At 41.3% G+C, this 18110-nt stretch overlaps 1 protein-coding gene across 5 annotated transcripts in view; it reads right to left on the bottom strand.

Annotated features, from left to right (window-relative positions):
- Positions 1–7594: 7594 nt before the first annotated feature.
- Positions 7595–18110, bottom strand: part of LONRF1 (LON peptidase N-terminal domain and ring finger 1) — a 34911-nt gene continuing 24395 nt past the window's right edge. For 2 of the 5 annotated variants that reach the window (XM_055287644.2, XM_055287654.2), the window contains exons 8-12: positions 17667–17788; positions 15102–15260; positions 14833–14995; positions 11457–11609; positions 7595–8923 (exon numbers count right to left, since the gene is read on the bottom strand). In XM_055287644.2, coding sequence (XP_055143619.1) covers positions 8765–8923; positions 11457–11609; positions 14833–14995; positions 15102–15260; positions 17667–17788 — 756 coding nt within the window. In that variant the 3' untranslated portion in view covers positions 7595–8764. Of the gene's footprint in view, positions 8924–8948; positions 11266–11456; positions 11610–14832; positions 14996–15101; positions 15261–17666; positions 17789–18110 lie in introns of those variants that run through there. The other 3 variants (XM_055287673.2, XM_063637801.1, XM_055287663.2) reach the window with 2 other exon arrangements.

Here is an 18110-nt window from a genome sequence, read left to right as displayed (position 1 = left end):
GGCGTGATCTCGGCTCACTGCAACCTCCACATCGTGGGTTCAAGCGATTCTTGTGTCTCAGTCTCCCGAGTAGCTGGGATTACAGGCGTGGGACACCACGCCCAGCTAATTCTTGTATTTTTAATAGAGACGAGCTTTCACCATATTGGCCAGGCTGCTCTCAAACTCCTGACCTTAAGGGACCCGCCTGCCTCAGCCTCCCAAAGTGTTGGGGTTACAGGGGTGAGCCACTGAGCCTGGTCGTGTTTATCCTTTTGGGATTTATTTATTTCACTGATGATAATGTCTTCAAAGTTCATCCATGTTGCAGCCTGTGTCAGAAGTGCCTGTCTGGTTTTGTTTTTGTTTTTGTTTTTGGTTTTGTTTCATTTTGTTTTGTTTTGTGTTTACATCGAGTCTCACTCTGTGGCACAGGCTGGAGTGCAGTGGCACAATCTGGGCTCACTGCAACCTCCGCCTCCCGGGTTCAAGCGATTCTTGTGCCTCAGCCTCCCGAGTAGCTGGGACTATAGGCACACGCCACTACGCTCGGCTAATTTTTTGCATTTTTAGTAGATACAGGGTTTCACCAAGATGGCCAGGCTTGTCTTGAACTCCTGACCTCAGGTGGTCCGCCCACCTCGGTCTTCCAAGATGCTGGGATTACAGGCATGAGCCACCGCACCGGCCAGAAGTGCCTGCCTTTTGAAGGCTGAATAGTCTTCCACTGTATGAATGAACTGCAGTGTGCTTTTTCATTCATCTGTCCACGAACCCTTGGGTTGCTTCCACATTTTGGCTGTTGTGAATAATGCTGCTACGAATATGGGTGCACAAATCTCTCTTCCATTCCTGGCTTCTAATTCTTTTTGGTAGGTGCCCACAAATGAAACTGCGGGAACACCGGATCATTCTGTTCCTAATTTTTCCAGTACACGCCATACTATTTTCCCTGTTCCTTCACGGTTTTACATTCCCTGCAATCATATTCGAGCATTCCTACTTCCCTCTAGTTTCACCAATGCTTGTTTGTTTATTATATCCATCCTAATGTGTGGTATCACATTCTTGGTTTGATTTGCGCTTCCCTACGATTAGTGATTCTGAACATCGTTTTAGATGCTTATTGGCCATTACTATATCTTCTTTAGTGACACGTCTACTCGAGTCTTCTGACCATTGTTAATGGGATGCTTTGGGTTTCTTGTTGTTTAGTTCTAGCTCTTCTTGATATACGATGGATATCAGCCTCTTTTCAGAGATATGATTTGCAAATATTTTTCCTAATCCATGGGCTATCTTTTTACTCAGTTCACAGTGTTTTTTTGCTGCACAAAAGTCTCTGTCATTTAGATGTAATCCAAGGAATCTAATTTTCTTTTGTTGCCTATGCTTTTGGTGTCATATCCCAGAAAGCATTGCCCAATCTGATGTCATGAAAGTGTGGCCAATGTTTTCTTTTAGGCATATGATAATTTTAGCACTTTGGGTTAGGTCTTTGATCCAGTTTGTGTTAATTTTTGCACCTGTTGTGACATAGGGTCCACCTTCATTCTTTTGCATGTGGAAATCAAGTTCCTCCAACACCATTTCTTGAAAAGGCTGCTTTTCCACCAATGAGCTTTCTTAGCACTCATGTGAAAAATCATTTGAACATAGAGGTGAGAAGTTATTTCTGGGCTCAAAAACAAACAAACAACAAGGGGCAACAGATAAGGATACAGCATGGGCCAGGCGCGGTCGCTCACGCCTGTAATCCTAGCACTTTGGGAGGCCGAGTCAGGCGGATCACCTGAGGTCAGGAGTTCAAGACCAGCCTGACCGACAGGGAGAAACCCCCGTCTCTACTACAAATACAACATTAGCTGGGCGTGCTGGCGCTTGCCTGTCATTCCAGCTACTCGGCAGGTGGAGGCAGGAGAATCGCTTGAACCCAGGAGGCAGAGGTTGCGGTGAGCCAAGATTGCACCATTATACTCCAGCCTGGGCAAAAAGAGCGAAACTCCATCTCAAAACAAAAAACAAAGAACAAAAAACCAGCATGATTTCAAGAGCAGAAAGAGAAGAGCTTCCAAACCAGCATAATGAGAAAGTTAGGAAGCTTCTTACCAAAGCATCTGGAAATAGACAAGAAACTCTTGTGAACTCAGATTTTCATACTGTACTATCAAACACTAGAACTCACTGATTCCATCTTTCTGCATTTTGGGACCCAATTATCCACTTCTCTTCATTCCACATCCCACCCCTTTTCTTCCGAGTGTCTGCTAACCCCCTTTATACTCTCCACCTTCCTGAGATTCCCTTTGTGTGTAGGTGTGTGATGGAGTCTCTTTCTGTTGCCCAGGTTGGAGTATACAGGCACAATCCGGGCTCACTGCAACCTCCGCCTCCCGAGTTCAAGCGCTTCTTGGGCCTCAGCCTTCCGAGTAGCTGAGACTACAGGCACGCGTCACCACTTCCGGTTAAATGTTTGCGTTATTAGTAGAGATGGGGTTTCACCATGTTGGCCAGGCGGGTCTCCAACTCCTGGCCTCAAGTGATCCATGCGACTCAGTCTCCCGAAGTGTTGGGATTACAGGCCTTAGCCACCACATCTGGCCAAGATTTTCTTTTTTGTTCATACATAGATGTGAGGACATGTAATATTTGTCATTCTGTGTCTGGCTTATTTCACTTAACATACAGACCTGCAATCTCATCCATTTTGTCTGCAGTGGAGAGGATTTTCTTCCTTTTTAGGCTGAATCATACTTCATTGTGTGTGTATACCACAGTTTCTTAATTGAAACAAATTTCTAGAAAGCAAATAGTTTTAAAATGTCTCGGAATGTGAAACTTTAGGGATACTCTGCCCATTTTATTCTTTTCGATTTCCCATTTTGTGTATATGCAAGTGTATAATAAAGCAGCAATCAATGTGTGTAGAAATCTATAACTTCAACAAATGTAAAATGAAAATGCTAAGTGGTGGCTGGGCGCTGTCACTCACGCCTGTAATCCCAGCACTTGGGGAGGCCGAAGCGGGCGCATCACCTGGGTCAGGAGTTCAAGACCAGCCTGACCAGTATGGAGAAACAATGTCTCTACTAAAAAAATATTCAGGGGGGATGTTACTCCTAAAGTTACAGGGGTGTACCCCATGTGATATTGTTCCCAATATTGTAGGGGGATGTTACTCCTAGTGTCACAGGGGGTGTACACCCTTCGATATTATTTGTAATCTTATAGAGAGACATTACTTTAAATATCACAGTGGGTGTACACACATGGGGTGCACCCACTGGGATATTATTTGTAACATCTTTGAGAGATATCACTCCTAATATCACAGTGGATGTACCCCATGTGTGTACACCCAGTGATATTATTTGTAATATCCATGGTAAACATCACTTCTAGTAACCCACAGAGGGTACACCCTGGGATAGTTTTCATAATATCATAGAGAGAGATACTGCTGCTAATAACACAGTGGGTGTACACCATGTGTCTACACTCTGTGATATTACAGCTTATATCCTAGGGAGATATTCCTTCTAATGTCCAAGTGAGTTTATACCCTGTGATATCGTTCATAATATCCTAGAAAGATGTTGCTGCTAATATCACAGAGAATGTGCCCCCAGTGACATTATTGGTAATATCCCGGGGAGATGTTACTCCTAATGTCATAGGGGGTGTTCACACTGTGATAATATTCATAATATCCTAAATGGATGTTACTGCTAATGTCACCACATGTATACATCCTCTATATTTGTTCGTTATATCCTCGGGCGAGGTTACTCCTACTGTCACACGGGGTGCACTCCCTGTGATATTATTCATAATATCCTAGGTGGATGTTACTCCTCGTGTAACAGGGGCTGTGCATTTCGTGGTATTGTTCACAATATCCTAGAAAGATGTTACTCCTCCGGTAGCAGGGGAGGTACACCCTGTGATATTATTTGTACTACCCTAAGGGACGTCACTCCAAATGTCACAGAAGGTGTACACTCTGTGATATTACTCGTAATGTGTCAGGGAAATGTACTCCTAACGTCACAGGGCATGTGAGCACAGCCCCTGTATGTTATCTGTAATGTTCTCGAGGGATGTTAATCCTCATATTCCATATGCTGTTAACCATGTGTGAACAGTTTTGTGGTATTCTTCCTAACATACTAGAAGGATGTAACTCCTAACATCACATGGGGTAGATGCCATGAGTGTACACATTCTGTGATATTATTCATAACATCGTAGGGCGATGCTACTCCTAATTGTCCAAGGTGCGTACATTATCTGTGTACTCTCCCTCTGATGTTATTCGTAATATTCTAGGGGAATGTTGCTGCTAACGTCACAGGGAGAGTACACCGTGTGTATGCAACCCTGGTAATATTATTTCTAACAGCTTGGGGGGATGTTGCTCCTAATGTCACCTGGAGCGTACACCATGTGTGTACACCTTCTGTGATATTATTCGGAAATCACAGAAAAAGATTACGCCTAATGTAACAGGCTGTGTACACTGTGTGCGTCAACGGCCTTTGATATTATTCGTAATATACTACGGGGATGTGAATTTTAATGTCATAAAGGGTGTACAAAATGTCACAGGGTGGATATGCCCTATGATATTATTCCCAATATCCAGAAGGATGTTACTTCTAAGGTCACAGGGGGTGTACACCCTTGGGTAATATTTGTAGTCTTATAGGGAGCTGTTACTATAAATCTCACAGTGGGAGGACACTCTGTGTACGCTCACTGTGATATTATTTGTAATATCTCAGAGATATTACAGTTATAGCTCTCTGTGTTATATTACAGAGTTATATCTAAGACAGTACAAATGATACCACAGTGGGTGTACCTCATGTGTGTACACCCTGTGATATTATTTGTAATATCCATGGTAAACACGACATCTAATATCACAGAGAGTGTACTCCCTTTGATATTTCTCATACTATCATAGGGAGATATTGCTTCTAATATCACAGTGGGTGTACACCATGCGTGTACATTCTGTGATATGATACCTTCTATCCTAGGGAGAGATCTCTCTGACTATCACAGTGTGTGTACACCTTGTGATATTACTCGTAATGTCCTAGAAGGATGTTACTCCTAATATGACAGAGGTGTACACCCAGTGATATTCTTTGTAATATCCTAGGGAGATGTTACTCCTAATGTCATATGGGGTCTACACCCATGATATTCTTCGTAATATTCTAGGGGGATGTTACTTTAAAAGTCACAGGGGGCGTACACCCTGTGATGTTGTTTGTAACATCCTAAGAAGATGTTACCCTTAATGTCACATGGGGTGTACACCCTGTGATATTACTTGGAATATCTTATGGGGATGCTACTCCTAACGTCACAGGCTGTGTACACCCTGTGATATTATTCGGAATATCCAGAGACGTTACTTTTGATGGCACAGATGGGGTCCATGCTTTGATATTTTTTGTCATATCTTAGGGAGATATTACTTCAAATATCACAGCGGGTGTACACCCACTGTGATGTTATTTGCAATACCCGAGGGAGATATAACTTTTAATATCACAGTAGGTGTACACACTACTACAGAGTGGAGCCAATAGGGGCGGGAACAGGTGGGAGCCCCACCCCCTACTGAGTTGGCAGGGCAGCAGCCCCACATTCTTGGGTGCAGTTGCAGCCACCCAGCTATGGCTCCAGACCTGGGCATGCCTGCAGTCCCGGAAGCCCCCCTGCCCCCACAGGCTCAGAAGTGCCTGCTCCTGCTTCTCCCCTCTCCTGACACCTGCTCCAATTATGGAGCAAAGTTGAGGATGAACCCAGGTGCTATCTCAACCTGGCTGGGTGTGCGCATGCTATGGGTGGTGCTGACACACCAGTCCCACCACCTTGGCCCCCTCTGAATTTTGGGCACCAACAAGCAGGGGAGGGAGGCTGAGGGGGCACTGAGGGCAGTTTGGCACAAGCCTGCAGGTGCCTCTTGGTAGGAACAGCCTGGTTGCTGTGGATGGCGTGTTGATGGTGGCACGATGGAAAAGGGTGGGTCCTGGTGAAACCTCACCTTCAAGCCAGGGATGGTCTGAAGCCTGGAGCCTGAACTGCCAGTTCCAGGTGGAGTCCACTGCCTGGAGTAAGAACATATGGTCCTTTTCCCCCAGCCCACCCGTGGCTGCCCATGGACCGTCAATCAGCCCACACTTCCCCTCCTGAGTCCATAAAAACCCTAGACTCAGTCAGACTCAAACAGACCCTCAGGACTACCAGCTGCAGGAAGGAGCTACCCACTGCAGGTCTCCTTGACTCTTCTGGGTGACCTGCCTGTGGAAATGAGCTACCCACTGCGGGTCTCTTCTCTGCTGAAACTGGCCACTCTTTGGGATGACCTGCCTGTGGAAAAGAGCTACCCACTGAGGGTCTTCTCTTCACTGAAAGCTAGACACTCATCAAGACGACCTGCCTGCAGAAAGGACCTACCCACTTTGGGTCTCCTGAGAGCTGTTCTATCACTCAGTGAAGCTTCTCTCCACCTTGCTCACTCTCCAGTTGTCTGTGCACCTCATTCTTCCTGGATGCAGGGCAAGAACTCAGGACTTGCTAAATGGTGAAACTGAAAGAACTATAACACAAACAGGGCTGAAACACGTACCCCCTTTGCCCCCCCACTCACCACATTGTCGGTGACAAGAACAGCTGCAGCTATTTGGGGAGTCCAGACCTAAGGGGTGCCTAAGCCAGGGCTGTGACACCCTCTTTGGAGCTCTGTGGTTCCTGGCATCTCCAAGCTTCTGGGTGTCACAGTGTTCCCCTCGTCCAGATGTGGGTGCCTGCAGTGGAAGCCACATGTGGTACATCTGGTCCAGCTGCAGCCTTGCATGAAGATGCCCACCCCAACACAGCAGCTGGTGTGCCTGGCTGTGTGCAGTGTCTGGGCCCCGCATGCACTTGCCCACACACCGCTCGCTGCTCCGTGCCTGGTTCGCTCTTGGCAGGTGTGGGATCTCGGCTGGTAGCAAAAGCCAAGCACAGCCTGCCAGGCTGAGTGGCCAGAACACGCCCAGTGGGCATAAGCATTACTCAGGCAGAAGGCGCCATCGGCCACAGATGTTTCTGGCTGGCAAAGTGACACCCCAAGGATCCTGTGACAGGAAGATCACTTGAGCCCAAGAGTTTGAGGCTGCAGCAAGTTATGATTGTGCTACTGCATTCCAGCCTTGGCAACAGAGCAAGATCCTGTCTCTAAAAAAAAAAAGATGATTGACTGACATTTGCAAAATCCTAGCTGAGGAACTGGGGGCAGAAACAGTCCAGTCTATGTAACCAAGAGAAGTCTCAAATGGTGAGGCATAAAAGAAAGAATTTTAGCCTTACCCTAAAGGGACATGGATTTTTAAAAGGTTGAAAAATAGTGCTTTAGGGATGATTCTGAGGCCTAAACCCTCAATAAATTGCTTTTTTTTTCTCAAAAAATAAAAATGGCCAAAGTTTTTGGAAACCATAGCATATATCTTAATGCCACCAAACCACATGCAAAACTCATCTGTTCTTTAACATATGCAGTTTGGTTCTTCTACTGACTTTTTTTTATAACACTGACCTACAATTTAAGAAAAAGTATTAGGAATTTAGCTTTTATTCAAAATTAAATAAGCAAAAGCAAAAATTTTAAGAAACTTTTACAAATTACTTACATAAAAGAAAGTTAATAAGGACAGTCACAAATTTGCAACAAATAATTACAAAAGTTTCTAGGGCAGCATGAATATAAACCATGTCGCAGCATGGTGATCTAACTGTGATATTAATAAGGCATAACTAACATTTGCACCGAGACCAGAATTAAAAACAAAAACAAACTTTAAAAGCTTAGTTCTATATTAAACTTCTTCTCTTTTCCCAGATCCTTAATGGGTTTATACTATGCGTTTTTTTTTAAAACAAACACATCATGTCAAACTATAAATTACATAAATGGGCAGTTAATGTGAAAAGCCCCTTAAAATGTACAAACTAACTGGTACTGAATTGAGTTCTCCCTTTACCTTTATGTACAATTAAATGTAAACCATATTTTCACAGTTTTGAGTGTTTTATGAATAGATGCACAGTACCATGTCAGGTTTACAATTGTTCCTGAAAACTGGCTCTAGGTTCTGCATCCAATGCCTGTCGGCCACTGTGATGCAAGTATTTACATAAATAAGAAACTGTGTCATAGTCAATAGTCAAGACAGTTCAGCAAGAGCAGTATTTCCAACAAAGAATGATCCTCAACAAGATATTTTACATACTTGTGCAAATATAAGCATTAGGACAGATATATCTGAGGCAAATTCAATTTGCAAAAACTTGTATCGCTACTCTTGTAAACTTGGGCAATAAATGACCCTCAGCAAGTTCTGCTCTCTATGGCTTTTGTTTTAAAATTTTAAAGCCAGAGAAAATGCACACACACTACCCAACCCCCACAAGCACGCACGCACGCACGCACACTCTCTCACAGACATACAGAGTTCTTATTTCATTTTAGAGTATGGTACATAGTGCAACTTCACAATGTAGAGGTTCAACACACATTCAGTGCGTGTTTTTCTGTGCAAGTTCTTAGTGGTCTAAATCCTAGTTGAAGGTATTCATTTGCAGAACCACGATTCAGGAGGTTGAAGGAAAAAGAAAAGTTTCATTACATTTCTGAAACCAGCACTAGAAGTGCAAAGGCAGCGGACAATCTGGCCATCAACGCAGCCAGATTAGGGTATCTTTAAAGGGAGATCCAAACAGTTAGTTACTTAGATTGGTCTCTAGAAAAATAGGTCAGTATATGCTGTATCTTGGTCAACCGTTCTTTCAAAGACTTCATTGACAAAACCGACAGCTGGTATCGTGGATCTACAGGGAGAACTGCAAGAAGCCACCAACACCATGCAGGTCCATTAGGGGCTGCCTAAAAACAATGGACAGTTTATAGCATTAATAAAACAGGGATTTATGGAACAAAAGTAGCAAACCACCAAAAAATTACTACTTATTGAGCACTTGTACTATGTGCCAGGTGTTATCTCCAATGTCCTTAACAATTATGCAAAGTATAAAATGGGGAAAACTGAAGCTCAGCAATGTAATGCAAATTGTCCAAGATCTCTCAGCTCATACGTGGCAGAGCCGAGATTCAAATCTAGACCTGACTCTCCATAGTCAACACGCACTCTTTCCTCCTTTTTTTTTTTGAGACGGAGTCTCGCTCTGTCGCCCAGGCTGGAGTGCAGTGGCGCAATCTCGGCTCACCACAAACTCTGCCTCCCGGGTTCACGCCATTCTCCTGCCTCAGCCTCTCCGAGTAGCTGGACTCCAGGAGCCCGCCACCACGCCCGGCTAATTTTTTTGTATTTTTAGTAGAGACGGGGTTTCACCGTGGTGTTGATCTCCTGACCTTGTGATCCGCCCGCCTCGGCCTCCCAAAGTGCTGGGATTACAAGCGTGAGCCATCGCGCCTGGCCCGACAGCCACTTTCTTGAGCTATATATTTAAAGCATTAAGAAATGTTAATTGAGATTTAAAATTTCCTCAAAATATTATGGAACCCTTGGAAAGATAGAAGAAAATGGCCCCAGCTTCCAATTTTCTTCAAAAAAGAAACATATCTCCAGTGAAAAGGTCCTAGTGATGCTGTGAGGGCTGACTATTGGCTATTGAAAAAACTAGAAATTTCCATAAAAGGACTTGTAAGCCACCTTCATTGAACCTTGAATTGCTATTTATCAGACTGAAAATATAAAGCTTCAGAATGACAAAAGGAGCTATGACATCAGTGCTGATCTCAGTAGGCCCCTCTAGAATCAGATTCGGTTTCTATGTTTGTATATTGTCTGCTGTCAGCTAAGCATTGCTACCTCCTCATCTGCATTCCACAGACATTAGAAACTGTCTCCTAGAATCCCCTCTCTGTCATAGGGGTCCAGGTTAGATTTGGCCAATGAAAGAAAGGCACTCTTGTCGGGTGTGGAAGCTGGAAGAGAAGCCATTATCCTCTGAAGATTGTTGCAAAGTGTGGGGAGGAACTTTCCAGAGAGCTCCTGGAAACCCCTTCCTCCATTGCTGTAGAGTGAGATAGTGGTGTGGACTCACTGGGATTCCTAAGAATTATAGCCACTTCCCCACTAGTTCTTTAGAAGCATGCTGCTGGCGGTTTCTGATGCAGGATCTCTGGTGGCAGATTCCCTGACTTCTGTAGGTGACATCCCTGACCTTCACTCCCACAGCTCTCCCAACTACTATATGAAGTCTACATCCTGCATCATTCATTCTGGGAATATGAAGGGTGGTTGCTTTTGCTTTCCTGCCCGAATCCTCACACAACATCGCTAACAGAAAGCAGTGATAGAGGACAGGATAATAAAAGGCAAGGGTGGTGAAGGTGATGGGAAAGTTATGTTGAATTTTTCTATAAGCTGTTTTGTTATTTAAAATTTCGTATTCAATATTGTTCTTATCAAAGCCAATTTCTATGATGTTTAATCAGATTCAAGTAATCAGTTAAAACAAATAGATGTCAACTGATAATATGCTAAACAGAATGAATACTAAATTTGGAGATGGCCTAATGTTGGTGTTTCAAGTTCAGGTGAAGGATTCAGTTGGGATTCAGACAAATGTGGACCAACCCTTGAAAACGGGAATGAGGCAGTGTGCATTACAATGAGATCTATTATCTCTCCATCTTCACATATTTACTGACAGCCATTCCTTTGTAAAATCTATCACCTTCTGATCAAAAACATTTAATTCAATTCAAAATGCTTATGCCTAAAACGTAGTGCTTTAGTGAGTCTATGATCAGATTTTCCAGGAGCCAGACCCTTCTTTTATGCCTCCTGCAGTTTTGCTTGCACAGAAAGTGACAGATACACATTCATTCGACTAAGCTTAAGTGTAAACCCTAAGTACCAGCAAGACTAAAAGAATAATAGTTTCATGAGGAGTGAGGTATTAAACATGAAGAGACAAAAATGAATTGAAGTGGTTGGGTCAAATGTTGGGAGATAAAAAGAAAGGTGAGAAAAGATGTTTTAAATGTATAGAAAATGGTAAGTCTCTCTGCTGTCAAAGAATAACATCAACAGGGGATGGGTTTGAAGGCATGGTTAGTTGTCTCACAATCACAGTTTCTAGATAATAACATCCTGTTTTTAATTCCTTACCCCTCCTAAAAATCCTCTTAACGACTTGCTCCCTCTCTGGCGCTCTCTCCTACAGGCATCTCAGCTGACACCTATTTCCAGCCTCTACCTGTACAGAATGTAGTGGAGACCACTGCTCTAGAGAACTCACGATTGCAAAGACCAGGTGGGGCTGGCACGGGGGAGGGGGCAGTCAAATAAAAAGGAGGGCAGAAAGGACAATGAAAAAACAAATGTAGAGGTTTGCAAATTTGGGTTTACAAAAAATTGACTTTTGGAAGAACAGAAAAGCCACAATACCTGAAGGTTTTCCTCCCTCTCAGGCATTGATCCAAAGTGCTGAAGAATTTGGCTTCGAAATCTGTCTCTTAAATTCTGAAACCAGCTGCAGGCTTGAGAGTAAACCAAATCATGAAGCTCTCTGAGATTCTTAATCTCATCTTCATTCTCAACCTAGAAATACAATAGTCAGTAAGACTTCTGTGTCTAATCCCCCATCCATATGCCATATGCCAACCGACACAAATGGAAAAAGGCATGAGAAAAACAGGGCAATACCTGTTTCAGTGCTGACCTCCCAGAGAGTATTATTCCTATGCTATAATACATATTTCTGTCTCATATAGGGCTGACCAGACTAAAGAAAGACAGCAAGGCCTGACCTATGCCTAACCTTGCTGACTTAGCAGTGCAATATTGTAGAACCCTACAACAGCCCCCAAGTTGGAGGAGCAACATTGAGAGTGAGTTTTGGTTCAAAGGTCTACACTAATTTGGAATTCCATTTGTCTTTATGGATCAATGGCTTTTGAACGCAGTGGAACAAAAAAGTGGATGATAGTTGCTACAAAAAAAGAAAAGATAAGCGGTTACGGTGTACATGACATGACAGAAAGTAGTAACAGGAGGAGTCCAGGCACAGTTACATCTTTTACTAGGGAACTGGGTCAAAACACAAAAACAAACGAAAAGCTACAACAAATAAGTTAGCATATAAAGCCAGTATGTCAGAGTCAATTACACAATGATGAACTTCTGCTGGAAAGGCCCAAGGCTATGGCTACCTCTGGAACCCCTCAGAGTATTCTTTAGACTACTGGGTCACCAAACTGCAAATGTAAAATTCATTGCATCAGGCTTCCATCCTGAGATAGAAGAGTAGTCTCAGAGAACACAGGTGGGAAGATCTAAGTTTAACTTATCCATCTTATATCGATTTCTTTAATGCACACTTACATCCCACTTGCTATGTGCCAGGTCGTGCTCTGTCTCATATGCACAAACTCATCTGAAAAAATACCAGGCCTGACTCAGCCTTTCATACTTCAAGGATGACTCATTTAAAAACAACAAAGGGACTCCAAAAACATTTTGAAATATAAAAATAAGACTACAGCACACCAGAGACAAAAAAGCATACTTTTTACTTTTGAAAGATTTGAAATGAAAATTAAAACTAAAGTTTAAAGAGCATCTGTTTTGCATAACAATGTGAATGTACTTAATGCCACTGAAGTGTGCACTCAAAGATGGTTAAAATGGTAAATTTTATGTATATTTTAGCACAACAAAAATAAACTTTTAAAAAAGGTAGAGGAGCCACACAATTGAAGAATTTTGGTCCTGAAATGGCTATACAAGATTCGGGCCCTTGCTAACATACACTGATAGGAGAAAGAAACAACTTAAGCCTTGTTAAATCTTTTTTTTTTTTTTTTTTTTTTTTTTTTTTTTTTTTAAAGCATCTGCTTTGCACCCTCACAAAATTCAAGAAAACAAATGACAGGCTCTGGTAAACAAGGAATGATAACAATTATAAGAGTCTGTGATGAGCCGGGCGCAGTGGCTCACGCTTGTAATCCCAGCACTTTGGGAGGCCCAGGCGGGCGGATCACAAGGTCAGGATATCGAGACCACGGTGAAACCCCGTCTCTACTAAAAGTACAAAAAAATTAGCCGCGCGTGGTGGCGGGCGCCTGTAGTCCCAGCTACTCGGAGAGGCTGAGGCAGGAGAATGGCGTGAACCCGGGAGGCGGAGGTTGCAGTGAGCCAAGTCTCTGCCTGCTTTTTGGCCAGCTCCATTTTAAAAGCAAGCTTTTAAAGTCAAAGAACTTTACTGTGATAATTTTAACAGAACTTACTATTTCACTAGAAGTCACAGAAAACAGAATTATATTAAGAAGAGGAAAATTTGCTATATAAAACAAATTTGAGAAGGTTTTCCGGAAAGGACAAGAAAATCATTATATAGATGAAGACATTATGATAAGGAAAAATTACTAGACATTCAGAGGACCAAAGAGGACTCGTTTATAAATACCAAGTCTGTAATACTTTTAGAATGTGATTCTATTGCCTACATGTTTGTAAGTATTAATACATATAGTCATGTAATTTACCCATATACTCAAGTGATTCTGTCATCATATCCAATATGTGAAGACATAAATTTACATAAAACTGAAATATGGTTATTAACTTTACAAAGAACCTTTAGCATGTGATTCCATTAACCAAGTATGCCTGAGGCACAGATTATATCAATCAACTCAAAATTTCAACTCACACAATACTTTCGGCCAACTGCACAAGACAAAGTACCCCCATATTTTTATAGTAAGATAGGACTGCCAAAGTCAGACTAATCAGGTTTATCAGCAGAGAGCCAAATGGCATAATGATAAAGCTCAGAGTCTGAGTCACAGAGTTTGCTTTAATCATTTTTGTTACATTATCTATAGGATCTCAGGCAAATTAATTAACACCTCTGAATTGTACTTTCCTCATCTACTATTTCATAGAGTTGTGAAAATTCTATGAGTTAATGTTTGTGAAAATACCTAATGCCAATATCCAATAAATGCTGACGAAATGAAGGGCCTAAACAGATCAATGAACAAGTGAAGGGATAAGATCTATGTTTTTATAATGCCTTTCCAAAAGAAATTGCCTTCAAATTTCTATTTGTAGCATCATGAGTCACTTCTCCGTTTCCTAAGGTAACTGCAGTAGGTAAACTGGGTATTGCAAACATCAAAAGGGCCACATTAACCCTATTATAGAAAGACATCACAAAAACCCTACCGCGGTAAGATATCACCAACATGTACACTGACAGCGCTTTCTACATCTGCCCCAGGGTCTTCACAGAGCATTCAACTCTATTTTTATCATTAAGGTTATCTTAGGCACAAGAACAATCTTAATATATAAAACAATTCTTGTAAGATTTGATGTGTTTACATTTACATCAAATTTCAATCTACTAATTCCATCAGCTTCAACTACTAATACATTCAATAAAACAGGGCAGAAATGTAAACCTTTCAAAACTTAGATGGGTTGTAAGTTCAACTTACTCAACCACTATTGTTAAGTACCTATCATGTGTATACACACATGCACATGTGTACATATACACATACATTCTAGGCACTGGCTTGGTTAAGCCTGTAGAAATAAAGAGAATCTATGTTCTAGTCTTCCAAGTTCTCTTAGAATGTGCAACAATTTTAGAGCAAGATAAAAAAAAGGTAACTTGGAGCACATTCTCATAACAGTGGTAAGGCTCTCTGCTAAGAACTGGTTCATGCACCTAGAAAATAGCCTGCATGCCTGTACCAATCCCTGGAACAGGATATACGAAAGTATGCTGGCAAAGCACATTTTAAAATACCTTAACATCTTCCAGATATTCAATGTCGGCAGTGCAATATCCATCTTTCATTCCTCTTTTTAAAACCCTAAACCGCTTTCCTCCAACTGTATCAACCACGGACCTTCCATCAGGTAAGAAATGCACATTTCTAATTTGTAACATACAACCATAATCTGCAAAACTAAAAGAAAACCTTGATTAGTAACAAAGTTGAAACACAAACATGCAAGTTCTCATCCATATTGAGAGGTCTAACATAAATACATTTAAGTTCACAAAAAGCATACCTATTTTGTGTATCACTGACACACATGCCAAACTGTTTGGTTCCAGTCTGTATACTTCTTCGAATCATCAATCTATATCTTGGCTCAAATACATGGAGAGGGCAAGGCACAGTGGGGTAGGCCATAGTGCAAACAAATATTGGAACATTCTTGGTCAAGCTAAGGGAAAAACAGTTTAATTACTAGAATTCATACAAGAAAAAGATTACCAAACACATACAAAAAATGAGTGAGGTTTATAACAGTAATGAACTAATGTAAAGCAAAAAAAGAATTAGTTCTAAATAAGGTGGTTTTTATTCCTGGCAAGAACAAGAATCAGCACCCCGTTCATTAAGCTCACACTGATGAAATACTAATACTAAAAACCTGCTGTGATCCTCGTATTTGTAAGAGTAAATTGAATTTTAAGACACCAGATTATCTTACAGAGCTAAGTATCTTTATGCATCAAGAGAATTTAAGTAATATTTTATATTAAAATCTGTTTTAAATATTTTTAACATGACAATAAATACCTTTTATCCAAACACTCATAGTTACTCTTAGATAACAAAAGTGAACCCCCACAACAAAAAGCAAATAATTAAAAATTCTTAGCCATTATGTTCAAACGCAAGGATCAGAAAACATATCCTGATAACATTTTTTCCAAGTAATTAAAATGATACAACATTTTTCATTGCCAGATTGGTAGAAAGAAAGAGAAGGATAAAGGCAATGCCCAGTTCTGTCTGAGGTATGGGAAAACTGGCAGCATGGGGACAGTCTGAAACAGCACAGGCACGCTAAAGAACATGGCTACAGACAGCAGAAACGTTACGTTGTTGGAGGAAATGTTCATGTTCTTGGAACCAACCAGCTTATTTTCAGACATGAGTGGACAAGTGCTATATGAATGTTCACTGTAGCAATGTGGATAGTAACCAAATTGTACAATCATAAAGAGGAGACTAGTAAGATCAATTATGGTACATCCATAAAACAGAATACTGTGTTTCCATTAAAAGATGATGTGTAAGAACTGAATTAGAAGAAATGCTTAAATTAATGAGAGGAGCAGGTTTTAGATACCGATCATGAATAACATGATCCCATCTTTGTTTAAAGCCTATTTATACATACTACATTCAAGTTTGGAAATATGTATGCCAAAATGCCAATAGTTGATTCCCTTTGGGCTGCAGATTATGGCTTTTTTTAAATGCTCATTTGTATTTTTGAGTTTTTTTTCAAAATGACCATCAATTACTTATACAGACATAACGTGAAACATGTTTAAAATATGTGTTTTAAGAAACAGCCCCATTAGTAAGCAGCTGGACACCCTGTCGCTTCTCTTCTCTCCAACACGCAGCTCTCTCTGTGTGACTCCCTCCTCTGTCCTTTGAGTCTACCACTCTTCCGTGGGCGGGCTGGTTGTGTCACTGTGTTTAAATTTTCAAAAGTATAACTGCAGCTTTGTTAAATCTAGATGCTTCAGCATTGATCAGAAAGGTTTATAATTGTCACATCAGAGTATTTTATAAATCACACAATAAAATATCAATTCTGTGAGAAGACAAATCAGTATCTATTTCTACAAAGAAAAGAACGGAAATCTTTCTTCTGTGGAAGGCCCCTGGCTCACTGAAGACAACTGATGGGCACATGTTGAAAAAGGAGTCCACAAGCACAGCTTTTGTTAGAAAGTAACATATAAAATGTTCAATTTATACTTTTGAAAAACAATGGAAACAAAAAGTTGTTAAATAAAACAGCATATAAAAATTATAATTTTGTTTTTTAGTGTGTTTAATTAAAAGAGAATAAAAGAAATAGAGTAAAGAAATTAAAAACCCGTGAATAAAATTTAAAGAGACCCAAGTGACTGGTCAAAGAGGGAAAGACATTTAGGGAAAAGAAAGGGAGAAAAACAGGAAAGAAAAACAGAAAAGGGACAACAAGCAATGCCTGGCCCTGCCTACCCAGCTCCATCAGCTACTGCGTTCTTTGCAGAGTGGTCTGCGTTACCGAATCTCAAAGTTACCTCGAGATTTTCACCCTCCCTACACCAACTCAGTTGTGCTCCCAGTCAGTATCTTCATTAATTGAGGATTTGGCCTTGAACACCCCTCTTCCAATTTCAATCTCAGATCTCAAAGTTTGGAAAGCTCCCCTCCGGGCCTCCATGTGACAGAAAATCCCCTGCTAATCTAGGTTACTGACCCTTAACCTTCCTCTTGCCCTACCATGACACATGAGAGACGCCATCACCACCAATGTCACTGTCACCAGCGCCCCCTCTTTATTTCCCATTCCACTGCCTGATGGCACTGTAGGAAATTCCTCCCCCGCCTAAAATACTGCTTCAGCCCACAGAGCTGAGTCAATAACTCCCTATAAAACATCCGGATGTTACCAAGTGAACTTTTATAAAATTCTGTCTGTTGAGGACCACGGAAACAGACCAATACTTCTTGACTAGACTGAGATGAACTAAAGACAGGATCCAGCTTGCGGTGAGGTTTTTCCTTACTATTAAAGGGTAGTAGTTCATAATTTTTTTTATGAGAAGAAACTTACTGTGAGAGTTCAGCAGTTTCTTCATCATATATTTTTTTTCTCTCAGACAGTTCATCAGGCAGATACTTCACTATTAATTCTTCCAACAGCTGTGTGACACAGTACCTCCTATCTGCTAGATACTAAAAGACAATATTATTTTACATTCCAGCAGTGGTTTTCCTACAGTATAAAACAGGCAACACAGTTAACTGATATATTAAAGCCTTTATTACATACTTATACCATCAATTCTGGATTAATTAGTGAGGGGAACATTACAATGGATGATGCTAAGCAAAAAAACCTGTCTGAGGCTTTGCTCAAGAGCATTAAAGATAGTTGGCTGCAACCTGAACCAAGCCCTGTACAGAAGAACTCCTTCCTGCTGTGACCACAGCTTCTCTATTAGCCGCAGAGGGCCCTGCCCCGCCATCTTCCACAACAGAGGCCCTTTTCCATCTG

This window comes from Symphalangus syndactylus, chromosome 1 (genome assembly GCF_028878055.3).
Source record: "Symphalangus syndactylus isolate Jambi chromosome 1, NHGRI_mSymSyn1-v2.1_pri, whole genome shotgun sequence".
Classification (NCBI taxonomy): domain Eukaryota; kingdom Metazoa; phylum Chordata; class Mammalia; order Primates; family Hylobatidae; genus Symphalangus; species Symphalangus syndactylus.
The sequence above is the reverse complement of the archived record's forward strand: the minus strand, read 5'-3'. Positions and strand labels throughout refer to the sequence as shown.